At 38.8% G+C, this 17,764-nt stretch overlaps 1 protein-coding gene across 2 annotated transcripts in view; it reads right to left on the bottom strand.

The window, feature by feature from the left end:
- Positions 1-17,764, bottom strand: part of TENM2 (teneurin transmembrane protein 2) — a 415,827-nt gene that overhangs the window by 78,966 nt on the left and 319,097 nt on the right. For both annotated transcript variants that reach the window (XM_088522621.1, XM_088522622.1), the window contains exons 9-10: positions 17,558-17,659; positions 3,832-4,026 (exon numbers count right to left, since the gene is read on the bottom strand). In XM_088522621.1, the coding sequence (XP_088378747.1) occupies positions 3,832-4,026; positions 17,558-17,659 (297 nt within the window). The remainder of the gene's footprint in view (positions 1-3,831; positions 4,027-17,557; positions 17,660-17,764) is intronic.

Below are 17,764 nucleotides of genomic sequence, written 5' to 3'. Positions count from 1 at the left end.
TTGAGTTTAATTCATATTACAGCAGCATAGGAACAAATTACTATAAAATATCCTACAAGATTTTGATTTTAATGATGGCAATGGCTTTTTTTTTTCTCCCCCAAATGATTTACTGTTCATTAAGTGGGCCTGAAAATACGATAATGTTATGAAGTACTTACAGGGAAACCAGGTTTGTTTTGAGAAACCAAGCTTAGATGGGATTTGATAAATTTAGATATTATTGTAAATTTTTCTACAACTCTTCTCCCTTATTATCAGTACTTTTTGGTACTTAACAAGACTAGAAATTGTCCGAAGTTTAGATTATGTCTTCTGTGCTTTTCTACTTAATTGGGTAGACAGAGAAGTGTGATAAAAACAATCTCATTCAATAAATAACCACCATTAACTTAAAAATGTTAAAGAACACCAAAAAGAATTAGGTCAATATGCTTTTACAAGGGTGGTTACTTTTTCCCCACCCTCTACATTTTGCCTACTCGATTTTTTATTTGCCGATACTTTAATGGAAAACATAAACAGGTAATTTGTGTATTATTTTGCATGTTGCAGAAGACCTAACCTGAGGAAATACTGATGTGTCTTGATGTACAGTACATTTTAGAAATGTATCACCTTGTTTATGAAATGGGAGTACCAGAGTGGAACAAATGAAAAGCATACCCCTCTTCTACAGAAATTAACCATCTTTCCTCTCCCCAGAGTTACAGCATTAATACAATTGAGATTTATTACCACAGAATAAACCTTTCAACTCCCACAAGCCTCTACTCTCCTGTTTTTAAAAATAACTCATAACTAACCCCATTTTGTCTGTTGTTCTAGACAAATGCACTTTTCAGCTACCCTGTTCTTACTGTATGGCTAAGTAATAGCTTTCAAACTTCAAGCTGAAGTGTGTTCTTACTTTGAACTCAAATCTTGTTCCATTTTAATACGTGCTCTTAGGGTTACCATCTTGGGTCAGATCCTCAGCTACTAAAATTAGCTGAACTTGATTACCTGCAGTAAAACTAGATTGACTTATGCTGCAAAGGGTTTGGCCCCAAGTCTTTAGAAGGGTTTGCAATGGTATTTAATAGGGATTTACAGATGGAGCTTCTGTGGTGTTTAAACAAAGGACAACGTGCCTTAGCAAGTAAGTATGTTTGACTTGGAACTCATAGCCCCTTGGCAGCTCAGATCATTAGAACTCATTTAGTATTGGGCCCTCTGTAGATTTGACAAAAAGGGTACAGAAAGCAATTCATATCCCTAAGGACAAAAAAGGAGGTCAAGGAGTTTTCTGAACAATATGCACTATAAACCCCCAAAGAGCCATGAATTACACTTACCAAGTTAAATGTCATTGAAAAACGACTCGACCATGAAAGTGACAAGAAAAACACAGTTAACGTAACCTAATTTGTCAAATTCACTCGTCTCCCCCAAACCCACCTGAGTGAGACCTGGCAAATACCCACCGTACTCGCTGCGCAAATTTGTTAATAGTGTTTATGCTGCAAAAACTGTGCATCACAAATATTGATTTTGGTGCCACTTTCATTTCGGGTAAATTGTTTGAACAATATGACCGTATTGAATATCAGAAATAAAAAGCTAACTGGAAGAAAAAAATGCTGATCCAGTCATTCTAATTCAATACTCTTGTTGAAGAATGGTGCTTGAATCAACCTTAGCCATTCTTTTTGGTATCTCAGATCAATATAGAAGATTTCGTACTTTAATATAAATACAGATATATTTATTTGTATCATTCTACCGTTAATTCATGCATAAAGTTCCAATAAGACTAGATGAGCACTTGCGACTAAAGAGACACCAATTTATTTATAACTTTTCTTTTTTCTAGTAGCTCTTGAATTAATATGAAAAATATTTACAGAAGGAATGGAATTCTTTAGTAGAAATGTCATGGTTATTATTTATTTATATTTTTATTGCCAAATGTTGTATGCCAAAGGTTATACTAACCTTTCCTGTCATGTTATTGGCCTCTTCCAAGGCTGCAGTTAATACTGCCTGCCTGTGTAATCCATTTATCTTTTTAAAACCTTATCCTTTCAAGCACTTGTGATTAAATAATCTATACCCTTTCTCCTCACATATTAATCCACATGCCCTTCCTCCTCCTCTGTTGCTGAGTGACAAGGTTTTGCAGCTTTTCCAGGTTTGAGTGGTGTGAACATCAACACCTCGGCCCTAGATGCTAGACTAGGCTTGTTCTGTGAACTTACCTGGAGTTCAAGGCATATTTGTTTCACCCGCTTTGAACACTGGGCTTGGAATGAGCTGAATTAAGTACTACAACAGCCTATTTCCATTACGGGAGTGCAAGGGGAGTCATGATACAGTGCATGCACTCCATGCAAGTATCTGGAAATTATCATGGGGGATGGCAAGGCACTGCTTACCAGGTAAAATTAAAGGTATTAAATGAAAAAAGCCAATCATCAAGTTTTCTTTAGTAATGCTTACACTTATACCGTAAGAAAAAGCAAACCGAATTTATAGAACTTAACTAGTCTGAGCATGTGCATTCCTGGGGAACAGAGTGGATGAACACACTGAGGACTCACACTGAGGTCTTTTCTGTGACAATGCAAGATACAGCAGGGCATTTCAGGCACTTCTGCAGGATTCCTGTAAACCCACTTTGGGTGACCTGAGAACTACCGATTCTAACAGTCAAAAAGGACATTACAGAATTTACCTGACATGGTTTAACTACAGCCCATTAAAAAACAACAGAAAAACTCTAACGACTCTAATTAAAGTTTTGAATTAGAGCTTTAATAACTTAACTGTTGTGAAGCATCCCTGGAAGGCAATGATAATGACACTCCTTTTGTTTTCATGGGAGGAAGAGCAGCTTTCTGCACAGCACAACACATTGATATATACCTGCTGGACAGCTCCATGTTGCATTCAGAACATGTCCTGAAGATTCCTTACTCCTAAAACCATGCAGCTCCAGTCCTATCACCCTAGTCCCCGGGTTGCTCCTCCCTTCGGGTGATGAATAAATGCTGGAATGTCATCACAAAGTGCTCTCAAGATGTGCCCAGGCACGCAGACCTGTCAATCTAGCAATCCTCCCGAGAGTTTCATCTCCTTTTAAAATCATACAAATACATTTTAAAAAGAAGTCCAATTTATGTCGTTGTGCATTCTAACAGATGACATTATGAATAAAACCAATACTGAGCTCCATCTATAACCAAATTATGCATTGGCTCTTTTGTTAAATATGCTTGGTTTTGCATGCACAATGAATTGGACACATTCAACCTGAAGGTTTTCCTTTTGCATTTAGAAGACAGGTGTCATTGACACGCGCTACCTACCTTGCTCAGATCCACGTGATTGCATCTAAGGGGAGTTATTTGCCCTACAGGAAGTCTCTAACCTGGAATTCCAAGGCTTACAAATTTGTCTCATCAGCTTCTGTGTTAACAGTGACTGATAAATTAGCTTTGAGTAGAGTTGCAGTATACAAATTTCTCTAACACTACTCATTTTTCTTCACTTCTCAATTGTTCAATAAATATAATCCACAAAAAAATTACCTTCAGTCTTTGGCAAAATAACTATTCAGATATACTTGGGGTAGACATTCTTTCTATTGCAAAAAAAGTACATATGGAAAAAGTTTAAACTTCTATAGATCACCAAAACTGCAGAGGACCACCTCTTTCTTTACAATCGGACAAAGCAGCTTTAATATTTGAAATCTCATTTCATTCTTTCTTCTTTCTCTACCCATTGAACGGCTCCAAAACCCAGAAAGCAAGCTCACCACATAAAAAAAAGGCACTGTGGTCCTACCTTCCTCACAGTTTTCTCCTTTGTAGCCAACAGAGCAGACACAGTTCCCCTCGATGCAGGAACCGTGGCCTCCACACGAGGGATCGATGCACTGGCTCACAGGGACATCACACTCGGGTCCTTTCCAGCCACTGTAGCATAAGCAGGTTCCTTTAGTGTACTGGCCATTGCCACTGCACAGCACTGGGCAGGCAGCTGGAAAAATGAAGGAAAGACAAACAGCATGCACATTCACATATGTACTCACGTAAAAGCGCTCTAAAGATCTACTATCAACTACTTCTACATATATCTAAATACATTAATTTACTGGAAAAAATCTAAGATAACACGTGCTAATTCACCTCTTGATTTCCCACACAATTTAATTACTACTTGATAAAAAAAATGCATGTTTTGGGCAATCTGAGCACACTGACAGTATTTTATATAGCTGCTGATGAGGTGCTGTTCAGAACTATGCAGATGTCTGGGCACAGTGAGTGGACTTGATTCTGATATCCCTTTGACTTGCTCCTCTAGCTTACATCTAATTTGTGCAGAGAGCAGAGTGGAAACATTCAGTCCCTAGAATATATCACTATAACAACATGTTTCTTCTCCCGTAATATATTTCAGTGTTGTGCCTAAGTTTTTTTTTTAGTCCCTTTAGTTTGTTTCCTGAGCATAAGAACACAGGATTAAACAAATGTTCCACCAGCGTGCGCCACTAGGATCCCTGCTCAATTTTAGTTTCCATAGTTTCCTGGACCTTAGTTTCCTTCGATTTAATGCCTTTACCCTTTATATAATAGCAAAAATCACCACTAACTCTTACCCCTCTTTCATCTGCTGTAAGGGATATGGTGTGTTTGAGCAAGTATTCAGAATTAATTGATGCAAATGCAGTGAAGCCTATGAATAATAAAGGTAGTCAGCAGGTCTTGGACGCCAGAAAGCAGATGCTGTACATACATACAGTGATGGAAAGAAACAAGTGGTTTACTCAAGGCAGTTGCACAAACACGACACTAAGGCATATTCACACCCCTGTATGCCCATGTCTTCTGATCTGTGAACTTACATGCCTGCCAAAGACTGTATGTGTGGGCATCAGCCAGAAAAATGAAAAAAGAATTAAAAAAAAAAAAAGGAAAAGAAAAAAAAAAAAAAAAAGGAAACGGAAAAGAAAAAAAAAGAAAGAAGAGCAACAGAAAGTGGGCGTAATGAGGTGAATCTCTGAGAAGAGCCATGCTCTTCTCTGCGACGCGGCTCGATAAAAGACAAAGAACCATCTCCCCGTCTTTTCACCCTTCAGAGTAATTAGGAACTAATGGCTAGTTTTACAGTGCCAAAAATATACTCAAAAGCTACTATTAATCATTAAAAGGTCCTACCGTCCTCTTGCTTTTATTATCCCTTTAACCCGAATGAACTAGAAGAATCCAAGTAATTGATTTACTAAAAAGAAATGTGAAATGGTTCAACCACACAACTTCTCCTCTGTTAGGTTTAGTCCTGCAGCCCCTGTTTATCTCAACTGTCCCACTGATTTGCAGCAAAAACACGTTTAGGCACTGATTTTTCAAAAATTTTCTTATTTTAAATGGAAAAATTGATCAGAAAAAATATGTATTCAGATTTGTAATCCAAAATGCTAGCTAAAATTTAGAATGGTAAGAATTACTTTAATTCTGACTAAGTACTGATGTATCAACATGCCATTTTTCATCTTATGTCTTTGGTACAAAAGAATATCAACAAAACCAGGATTTTTCTTTTTATTTTCCCCTTCCTTTCTTCCTTTCTTTCCTGACAACTTCTCTGTCTTATGGCTATAATGTCACTCCTTTGCCAGCAATAGCCACTTCTTTTCTGGTATTCCCTCTTAATATTTGTCCTTCTACTCTTATTTAATCTTTTTCCTCCTAATTTCAAATCTGTATAAAATACAATTTCTGGCAGCAGCTTCTTAATTTCGGATGTGACATATACTCATAAGACTGTTCCTGACTTAAGGAACATTCATTTAAAATGAGTGTTTTTTTCCGATCCAGGTTATAAAAGCAGGGATATGTACTTAATGCCGCAGAATGAGCAGCAGTCTCTGATCGTACTGCCTAAAGGAAACGTGCCAGACAGCATAGGCACTATATGGCCATGTATGGTCTTTCTGTACATGTGGTGGCACCTTTGAACATTTATCAGCCTCATGTCACAAGTCTGACCCAGCAGCCGAGGATATACAGGTGTACTCCTGGTGTCTGCAGAAAGGCTTGCAAAAAGGTCAGACCAAAACTCTTTCCGAGTCTTCCCACCAAGACGTCCAAGTCTTTTGATTCTGGCTTTGCCCACACGTTTTTTGCCTCATAATCATAAGTTCAAGCTCAGCATCTCTAAGGTTAAGGAAAGTCATTACTTATCCTGAAACAGAGTACAAGGCTTTCCGAATCTTTAACACAACTGTACAAAAATTCTATCCTTGTCTCTCTGAAAACCCTCACAACTTGCAATTGGACAGTTCTGGTACACTTTTGGGACACAGCTGCATAAATTCCTAACTACATACAAAATAAAACAACAGACTAGCATAACAGAAGTTCCTTGTTTCACCGACCACAGGGAATTGTAGCAAAGACAAATGTAGCTCCAACCTCTTTGCAGTGAGGCAGTTCCTTTAAGGGGTAATTAATGCAAGCTCTCTAATAATTCAAACTAGGACTTCCTCCGAGCAGAGATTAAGCTGCTGACGCATTATGCATGATTTTGCAAGTACATAAGAAAGACGGATTATTGTTTATGAGAGTCTGATTGAAACCAAAAATGGATTCCAGTTCAGCTCCAAACTGGAAGAGAAATGAAAAAAAAGATCTGAGTGCAGTATAACCTATAATAGCCTGAGTAAAAGACCCAAAAGAGTAGGGTCACATTCTCCTGGCATGTTGCTCTTTTTGGTCCACATCTTAGGTACCCATGTGTAGATTTTATGTACAAATACTAATTTCTCTCATAGGTAAACTAGATGAAGATATAAGCAAATCAAGTTTATTTTACTGGTGCTCTGAACTGAGTCCTACAATCATATTCTAAAACCCTGAACAATTTTAGATTTGCTCCAAAAGCTACAGTGAAGACAACCTCCTAAACTGAAATTATATTTATTGAGATATAAACCATCTTCTTTCAAAAGGGTCTAAAATCCACAAAGCCACTAAAACCAGAAGAATTGCAAATGGCTGCATCTTGGAAAATAACCCCTCATTTAAGAACTTAAAGTTCTTAGAGTTTGACTTTAAAGTGTTGGCTCTAACTTTTACAGCATTATTGTTTTAATCAAAATAGTACTGAAACATGCCAATGACAACATCCCTTGTTAGGTCAACTGCTTACACATATGGTTATTTCTAAAAACTGTAAGACATGAGATATGAGTATTCTGCATCAGTCTAAAAATGAAATGCTGTAGTTTAGCAGCGCTGTCTTTCATATTTTTCATTTAAACCTGTTTTACACCAGTTGCCTGTAGAATCACGATTTGTCTGGAGGACATTTAGTTTTAACTTGAGTTTATTTATGGATATGAAAGTATGAAACATCTTCTACCACCTCGTGGCTTATGACAGCTCACTTTTACTACCTGATTGATCTCAATGCCATTTCCCTGCTCTGAAGCTATCTTACAACAATAGCAAAGTTGTCCCCAGGAAAATCATTGTAATTAGAACGACTCCAGATCCAGTTTCCCTCATGCATTCTTTTTGCCTAGCAAAAAAAAAAAAAAAAAAAAAAAAAAGGCTCAGGAAAACTAGCACTTGAGCCGCTGCCTGCTCTTTGTAGATTGTTACCTTGAGTCAAGACTGAAATAGTTGTAAGAGCAGCCGTGACCTAGAACATCTTTCAGGTTGCTCTAAGTTTGTGCTCTCAGTCAGCTTGGGGAACTTCACAACTTCATGTGGCTAACTGACAGTTTTTCTTGGCCGCTAGCACCTACACCAGATTCTAACACGCAGGCAGTACAGATCCTTATGCTATTGCAGTTTCAGCTGTTAGCAGATGCTTCTCAAGAATCTGAACTTAGCTCCTACCATACAATATGCTCTGTTAGTTCCTTTACAAAACATGACACTGTTTTGTTCGAATCCGAGCACACAGATGATATATTAGTAGTATTACCCTATGCTTGCAGGCATTGGAGAGATTTAAGATAAAATGTATGGTCCCTTAAAGCAATCATGCCCTGCAGCCCTCACTTCAGTAGCCCAAACCTGAACCTTCCCAAGTTCTCTTGTCGGGCTCTATCAAACTGCACATTAGTAAGCAAGAAAGAGATTCATAGAAGAATTTCCAGAAGGACAAAAAACCCATCAGGTGTGTCAAATCTCTGACATTCAAAAACCATTTGGGGAAAGCAGCACACGCTGACTTAAGCACTAAAGTATGGATGCTTTAATTAATCCGGGGTGAATTTAATTGCTTTAGTTAAGTGGAAATCGGGTTAAAAATGATGCAGAGCATGCTGGGGTGTGTTAAAAACATGACATATGAGTTGGATGAATCGATAAATTAAAAGCGCACAGATGTTTTAATTAAACCCAGGGAAGTTAACGAAGATCACTAGAGACTTTTAAGCCTATGATTAATTCGATTCATTTAAAATACCTGTAGAGATATGGGGATGCCTCCATTTTGAGACTTATAAAAGTTCTCAATCGATAAGTACTTAAGCTATTCTACAAAAATCAGGATTTTTATAGAAGTGACTGAACAGCATTAATTGGATAATGAATATTTACATTCTTTTGAACACTCATCAAACTTTTGCTTTAGTCAAAATTTATCAAAAAGGTTGCAATTTTTACCATAACTTTGGGTGTGACCTTAACTGTCAAAAAGACAACATTTGCTCTTCCCTCATGTGCTATTCTACAGATAATCTATCATTAAATGACTGCACAGACATGAAGATGAGCTAGTCAATGCAGCTAGCCATCACTAAAGAGCTAAGTCTTACTTCCCTGAAGATACTGGAGTCCTGAGGAGAACGAAAAGAAAGATCACTGCTCTTTCTGAAAATAAAAAGGCCACAGATGAGCATAGAAAAGATCTTCAAGCAGAATAAAACAAGACAGATAGAGAAGACAGTATTTCACTTCAACTAGAAGCTTGTAAACTCAGCTGAGACAGGGGTCAAAAGTCCTGAGGACTTTCTCTTGTCTATCTTGGATGCAAACACTTCATCAACCAGTTTCTTCCCCATTACTGCGTAAGACCTGCAACTATCACTCTCTCTTCAAGGGAAGGCTAGTTCTCCATGCAGTGGACTAGGATAAATTTCCAGGGGTAGATTCACATACAGTCATTCTAGACTAGAATAGTCCTCTAGACTAGACTAGAACCTCCCTATTTTTATAACTGTTGGGAGCAGCAGGGTTCAACTTCTTTTCATGTGCTTCTACACTTTGAGGGAGCAGGAGTTTTCCTGTGCTGGTTCTGCAGTACCACAGGAAGAGGTGGCTGAGCAGTTTACTGTTTACTGCTCTTTATTTTGTGCTTTTCTAAACAAAGAGGGAGGGCTCTTTTCAGCTCATGAGATTGGAAGAAAATAAGAGATGGTAAGCAGAGAAGACCTGAAGACATGTGCAAACTAAAACTCCTTTTCTGTGGATACTAGTAACAAATACCCAGAGCTGCGAAATTCTTGCTTTTCAAGTGAGCAATAAGGTTGATAAGATTACAATAGCATACAGAAAAATAAATTTAACTTCTAACAACAGATGGAAATGAACAGATGTTGAAAGAGACTATTGTCACAGACAAGCGCGTTCATCTTCATTTGTATGCCTTGAGAACTTCATCACGGGAAGAAAACCACGGAGGAGGGGACAACTATTCTCTCTCAGAGGCTTCGGCTGCTTTCTCAGTGGAAAGGACCAACAAGGAATGAAGATGATGATTCCTCAAGCTCCCAAGCAGCAGCAGCAAGGACAACTGCTAAATACCTTATCCTTCCAAACTTACCTGTCGTGATTCACAGCAAGGAATCACTAACAAAAAGAAGTCAATATATGCAGATAGAAAAAGAAAATAAAATTGAAACATTTCTTCAGGTATTTTAGGGAATGCTTTGCATTTATAATGAAAGGATTTGTCCCATCCATAGCTCTGTGGTAATGTTTTACTAAGGCTAAATGTCAGTATAATAGGTGCAGACTGCACCTACAGTTTGCGATAGTTAAGTTAAACTATGGCATGTGAAATTTCTGGATGTTTAAAATGCAGGCTGCTTTGGTCTGATTTTAGTTTCTGCTATTTGTATTATTAAATATACCCAAAACATTTAATCATAACATGATTAATTACACAGTTTCATGTTAGCTGCAGACACTTAAATATTTTGCCACATTTAAATTAGAAAAATTACTTCATTTGAGAAACTGAAAAGGGATGACAGCTAATTGAATTTCATCTCACCCAAATAGGCCCTAAATATAGGAAGAGATATAAATTTCAAGTTCAAATCTAGACACAATATAGATACAAATGTACCCAAAGATCACACACAAGGAAGTTTGAAGACCTGACTCAGGACCATTTCTGTTATTCAAAGATGATAAACACATAAGGATCTAGCTTAATAACTGCCTTTCCATTATGTCATTTACACCACCACTTGATCACAGTTCATTCAGTGAAATTTACCACCATCAAAAGACTCCAAGATGATGCCAAGACAAGTCGAAGACCAACCCTTAGAACTCGGTGAACCACTATGAGCACAGCGACAATGTGATGTAAAAACAAAATGCAATTAAATAAGCTAAACAATTAAAGTCAAAACCAAATTGGAAAACAAACACCATGATGAGCACAGTTCAGCATAGCAGATCTTAGAACAGAAAGATTCAGTCTTACAGAACTGGAAGAAAAATTCTCGTTTGCCAGAAACCAACGTGCAGAGCGGTATTTATATATGACATGCGTTTCGTACATGTGCAAGCACAACATGTCCACCCCACTGCTGCACTTGGGCCCTTCCAGAGATTTTGCTCACTGTTTTCTCAAATACTCACAGTGCTGAGTTCTATTTGAACTTCGTAAATATGCTTTCACAAAGAATGCAAACTACATGAAATATCAACTTCTAGTCTCACAAAGGCTAGGGTGCCAACTGAGTACTCTGATTTCACTATGCTGTTACTAGATATCACCTGCTTTGCAAATATGTCCAAACTAATTTCATATATAATCTACAATACTCTAAGAACAGGTATATACTCTTAAAGAATAATAAAATGCCATGTTTTCTAGGACAGAAATTTAACAAGGCATCTGCATACAGAATTCAGATGTTCGAGCCCCTTGTTTTTCTTCTTTGATATTAATAGCTCAGGAGAATCAAGGAAGGGAACAGAAGACCAAAAACGACGTTCCCGACCTGCTCCTCGGTGCACGGCTGCTTCTGCCGTCCCCTTGGCTGGAGCCGTGGGCAGCCGGGGCTGACTCCTACTGCCTGCAAGGTCGAGCCCCCGGCCACGCCGCCCGCTCGAGAGCTTGCGCCGTGCAGTTCATGTTGGCTGCACTCGTCCACCCGAAACTGCATCCAAGCTGCTACCTCACTTCATGACAGTAATGGAGCAGCTGATTATTGATGGCAATGACTGTCAATCTTCACTGAAATTTCTTCACTTTTTTGTTTTGACACAGTTAATGGCACAAAACTGTTCCCACAGTTTACTGAAATTGCATAAAATTAAGAAAATTTAGGGCAGATAGAGTAAGCACTGCCCTGTACATGGCGCTCTCTGCATGGCAGTTGAGAACATAATCATTTTGCCAGAGAGAGAAGAAAAAACATCATCTACAACAAAAACAACTCTGCTGACAAAATAGTAGACCAAGAAGAGGAGAAGTAAATTTATAAGAAAGGTATTTTTAGGTACTGAGTCGGAGAAGTGGAAACTGCTAGAGGGGAACGTTCCCAAAGATGCCTTGTATGTTCAAGTATCAAGATGCTGCTTCCACCCACTGAGAGACATGGTCTGCGTGGCAGCCCGGGGCTCTGCTGCTGCTACAGCTGGCACACAGACACAAAGACCCCCCAAACCAGGACCAAACCCATGCGGAGAGGAGAGATACTAAGTTGGTAGCTAAATATGCTGGAATTTGTCAGCAGTATGATAGGATATGAGCTACACTTGGATGACAAATCATGAATGCAGTAATTCCAAAGAAAATTATTATTATTTTTTTTTAACCAATATGAACCAAGTGATGAGACATGCTATGATTGTGAACATATGAAACTTGTTCTCTGGCAAAGGTGTTAATTATTTAACTTCATCTGCCTTTCTGCCCCACTACTCCTCAGGCCTTCCCTGCATTCTTGCTCAATTGCACTGGACGAGACCAGCCCATGATCTGGATACCATTTTTGACTCATTCATTCTCTGTCCTCATATCCTGGCTTTGATAAAGTTGTACAGATTCTTTTGGTGTTGTGTCTTTCGTTAGGCTTCTCATTCTCACTCACAGCAAGTAAAATCTATGCAACAGCAACATCTTTTCCTCCAATGTTGACCAAATACAGTCTTCTCACCCATGTCTGTTTGCCACAGCAAAGCAGTTGTTAGTTCAACCACTTACTCTTGTTCCACGGGCCTGTTCATATTCCATCCCTCTTATCAGATGCAATATGAACCTCATGCTCCAAGCTCTCATGTAGCCCAGCTCCACGCAGCCTGTTTGCTGCTCCGATTCTGTCTCCCACCTCTCTGACCTGCAAAGCTACTGCTGCCTTTTTTGAAAATCAAATTTGAGAACAACCCTTTTAAGTTCTTTCTTAAATTCTTTCTCCTTGTGTTTGCACTGTCCATATGATTTTACGTTATCTGCCCCATTTGCTCTCCTTAAAATGGTTTTTTAAAGCAGTGTTTCCCTAGACTGATGAGTCAGACTGCTAGCATGTCTGTAAGACTGTTGTGTTTTTTTTTTCCTTCTATTTCCACATCTGCCACTTGCCACCTGTTTGTTCCTTCTTTACTTGCGAGTCCTTAGAAGTGGGCACAGCTTTTGTCTTTTGCTTTTTTATTTATTGCCAAGTACTAACCACAATAGATTAGTTCAAAGGAGGAACAATGACAATGACAGCCCCTCTCTCATCTCTTCCCTGAATATGATAATATTCCTTTTCTCCCTCTTTCTTCTCTTCCAAACCTATGTCTTTTGGGTCCCGTCATGTTCAGCCCATCCTACCTCTCTCATCTGATCTGTAATTAGTTATTTCACTAATTTGCAGTGATTCACTTGGACAGCAGAAGACAAACACTCCTCCTCCAACGATGACTGCAACATGGATGAGCAGAAGCCTGTGTGTGGCTGCCCTCTCCTCTGCCAGGCCAAGGGGCAAACGTTCACTCACCCCTTTTTGCTCGCCCCTTCGACACCCAGGGCGCTTTGCTCTGCTTCTTTAATTCATTTCCTGTAATTTCCAGCCAAGCTACCAAGGCGATTACCCTTTTCTTCCCTCCCATGGAAAGGATATGTTGACTGCAATACTTGGTTACCATTTGGCAACACTATTCATCCAGGTGTGTCCCCAGGTGCTTTACAGCAATGAATTTAGTACCGAGTTATTCAGCAATTCATGTTTTACCCACTGGGATCCGCCTCCCGTAAGCTCTTCTGCCACTGGGAGCATTCTGGACATGGCACTAAGGGACTAGTTTCAAGCTCATCCTTTCCTGGGAAGAAGTGTACTTTTGCACATGAAAAATTTTGTTGTCCAAGCAATAAGCCTCTCAATAATGTCAGCTCAAGGGAACCCCGAACAACTGAAATCTGCAAGAGAAACATTTCTTGAATAACAGCTGAGAGGCAGCAAGAGTTGCTACAGCTCTTGTTGTAGTGATTACAGCTTACTTACCTAATAATTTAGGACTTTTTACATTTCTATACAGAGGTTAAAAATGCACACATAAAGAAACTGGCTTTAGTAGAAACTTTTATCATGGTGAGGGCAGTCATAAGAAACAGTAAATCCTTTAGAATAAATTTAAAAAGAGATAGACTACACTTTGCAGCTTAACAACTTTTTCAAACTAAGAGTCTCAAAAGAAATAAAAAGAAATTTAAAAAAACCTACCCTTCTTTTTATACTTATTAAAGTGGCGCCGTCCTTTGCCAGTAAGCCAAAAAACAAACAGAATGAAAATAAAATAATGAAAAACCCACACAAGGAGAATAGGAAAAGAAACTGAGTATAACATAAATCTGAATCATCAGAATTCTTAAAATCAGATTAAAAAGTCAACTCACCAAACATAGTATAAATTTCTGGTTTCAAAAATCCAAAAGTCTTCAATTCATTTAAATTAAAATAGTAAACATGTTTCTTATTGCATTGCATAATTAATTAAAAGTATCTGCAATATGGCAACTTCATGGCTGCTGACAGGAGCTACTTGACTCCATTTTTTCCCTTTTACAAATCAACATCTTTTCTTAACAGACACATCACGACAAATTCTCTATTTGCATTTACTTAGATGTTCATACTAAGCTCATTTCAATGTTCAGCCTACACGGGATGCTACACTGTCACGTTTGCAGTTCAGCTAGACACCTGCATGCTGCACACGCTAGTATTTTAAAATACCAAACCAAAAGAGGCTCTGAGCACACTTGCTAACGGTATGTTACCATTGCTTTTTGCTGTTGTTTATTTATTTATTCTTTTTCAAGAGAAGTGGAGGAGTTCCACGCTCTCCAAGTACTGTGTGATGTAACCCCAGCCCACTCTGCCTCACACTTCTGGGACTGCAGCTCACTGCAATCCTGCACGGTGCTAATGGTGACCAGCAGGACCGCAGGAAGGTCCCCGTGTGCAGATTTACCACAGGATACTCAGCAGTCGAAAGAACAAAACAGTATCAGACAAGAACAGTGAGAAGAGTAAGGAGGACACCTTGATATACCTGGGTGGTAATGTCACGGAAGTCACAAAAAGAGAGAGATGAGTATAAAAAAAAGTGACAAGACACCAAAATAACATAATCATAGCTGCTTGTCTGGTTCTTTAATTGCTCCTTGGCAATAGCATCACTACTATCACTAACCCCGGTGGCTATTTGTGCACAGGAAGTTACTCCCAATGCAGTTCAGTTTACAGTCTATCTTCCACTGGCTTTAACAGGGCATATTTTCTTTATTGGGATAGATCTGCACCCACAAAATTATCTTTTTATTATTATTATTTTAATTTTATTGGTTTTTTTAAAGGCCATATTTTAGCCACGAGATTAAAATGTATCATTACCTTTCTTTCATTACCAGTGCCACGGTAGGTGGAGTTCTTACTGAGGTTTAACTTCCCAATGATTTCAAAATGGATTTTGCCTGAGCACAGACCAAGAAAAACTGCTGAGACTGGCTACCTAATCAAGATAACTTACTTCCACGTGTAAAGGGAAGCATAAAAGGCCCAGGGACTTGGAAAGAGTGTTTGCAGGGGTGAAATTTCCCTTCAATCAAGGCATGAAGGTGGATTTCACCAGGCGAACAGGGCCACAAGTTCATCTCTTTGCAATAATTTTCCATTTCTAATTGTCTATCCTGGAGCTAACGGATCTAAAGTCAAATCTGTGTGTGTGTCACAGCTTTCTTTCATTTCAGTCTTTTGGAAATGCATGGATCCAGAGCAAGTCACAGCTGGACCATCTACACCCTGTATGCAAAGATTTTGTCTCTGATCTCCTCCAGATCAGCCTGTAACTGGACATCCAGTGGTATAAAAGCTCATGCTTTGCATCTGCCACTCTTAGGTCGATGATCCCATCTCTCAGCTCTTAGGCTGCTGTGTTACTGCATGAACCAAACCCTAAGAGCAGGATGAAGACACTCCACATTCCTTTGCTCCACACTTCCCTATCTCAGTTTGCCTCTAATTATTTCATAGTGACGAACCAAGACACTGGAATACGTGTTGCTAGGGAAACCAAAAATAGAAGCTGAAAATTAAAATAAATAGTTGGAAAGAAAATCATTATCTATTCAAATATGTGAGAACTTAAATATAAATGTGGCACCACATTAAACACACAGTAGAAATGTGTCCATACACATAACACGATACAATAAATTTAATTCTCTATATCATATTGCTAAGTTTTACCATTCCTACATCCCAATTGTGATTTCGGTCTTCTGAAATAGCTATCACATATGATCAGCATTCAAGTAGGTAGGAAAATGCATGGATGCGAGTGCAGGTATGACAGTGCCTGTGAAATGGGGGAGACGTGTGGCCCTTATATCCTAACACATATTTGAGCATGTCTCATAGTATCCAAATGTGCAACTATGTGTTTGCACAGAAATGTGTGAATTATCCCATTTTGTCATTTGACATGTTTTTCTGGTTTCTGTGTTCTTTAGAAATATCACACTGTTTGATAAGGAAACAGTTCAGAGAGTTGAAAGGAGCTTCCAAGCACCACTTTTGCTTTGGAGGGAATGAAACGACACAGACGAGACAAAAACAGGAAGAGAGGAAAAGAACAGAGGGGTGGGGAGCAGAAGCCTGATAGAAACAGTCCGAGAGGTCCCCTGCAATAAAGCTCTTCATCTGGTGTAGCCTGAATAAATGTTCACTAGCGTTAAGGGAGAATACTGTATTAGAGAGAGACTCACCACACACTGCAGTATTGCTCCAACTCAAAATGCAAATGCTTTAATGGCCAAGATAACCGATGTATAAAGAGTAGCAGTGAAGCACACAATCACTGCATGCATACCTGCACAGGCTAACACCACAGAAATGCATATAGCTGTCCATGTGCACTTCAATATATAGCACAGGTTACCTCACCATCTACTTTATAATATACAGAGTTTCTTCTATGTATTTGCAAAGTATCTAAATTTCTCAGGTAGCAAAATGACCTCTGTATTTCAGACCTGCTTTAAAATGAGTAGGGCTAGCAGTGAGGTAGCATCATTAAGTCACCCAAAGCCCTCATACTGATAATGTGCCTAATTCTCATACAAACTAAGAACCAAGTAAACTGTAAAACATTCTGCCTGTGCTCAGGAACAGCAGGGAGTTCAACCACATCATAACCAAGACATTGATTTAAGGCAACACACGTGCTGCAGTATCTGTATAACCTAAAGAGGTCCACCTTTTCAAATGATGACAGCTACCTCAAACTCTCAAAAAGATTTAGTCAACACATACAGCTAATCTGTGGATGTCACTTAGAGTTGTGTTCAACCTTTCATAACAGCATATCTCACAGTTTTAGTGTGAGATACAACCAATACTCGGGAAAACTTTACCAAATCCTTATCATTCTCCTAAAAGAGGAGAACTTCCTTCAGTCTAAGAATAGTATAATCAATAAAACCTCTATGAGTTACAAGTATGGTTCAGCTTTTTAAGAATCTTTCTTCTACTATGGACCGATTGATGATTGACCAGAAAGCCATGGTGGCAATTCATCCACTTTTACAGAAAAAAACAGAAACTTTTCTGTTGCTCCACCTTACTGCTATTGACACAAAAAATATTTGCTAGGTCATTAACCAGGCAGGAATAATTCTGTGTGATTATACTTAACTAGGATATAAGAAAAAAAAAATGGGCATTGATCTATTTGAATCTAGCCTGGATCCATGCTAACTAGCAGGCCTGTAGATCCGTACAGATCACAAACAATGCGACTATTTGTAAACACAAGGAAAACGATACCTTTAGCACAATCTGCTCCATGAAATCCTGGAAAACAGTGGCAGACACCTGATACACATTCCCCATTCCCGTGACAGTTACGCGGACAGTCTTGCACTGAATCTGCAATACAAACATCAAGGGTATATCAGTCATTTCCTTTTCAGGCTGCAAATTCTTTGATGATTTTTTCTCCATTTTCTTTTGTTTTCAAAACTTCAGAAAAAC

This window comes from Tinamus guttatus, unplaced genomic scaffold (genome assembly GCF_059628265.1).
Source record: "Tinamus guttatus ecotype Peru unplaced genomic scaffold, ASM5962826v1 Tinamus_guttatus_pri_ptg000155l, whole genome shotgun sequence".
NCBI classification, from domain to species: domain Eukaryota; kingdom Metazoa; phylum Chordata; class Aves; order Tinamiformes; family Tinamidae; genus Tinamus; species Tinamus guttatus.
The sequence above is the reverse complement of the archived record's forward strand: the minus strand, read 5'-3'. Positions and strand labels throughout refer to the sequence as shown.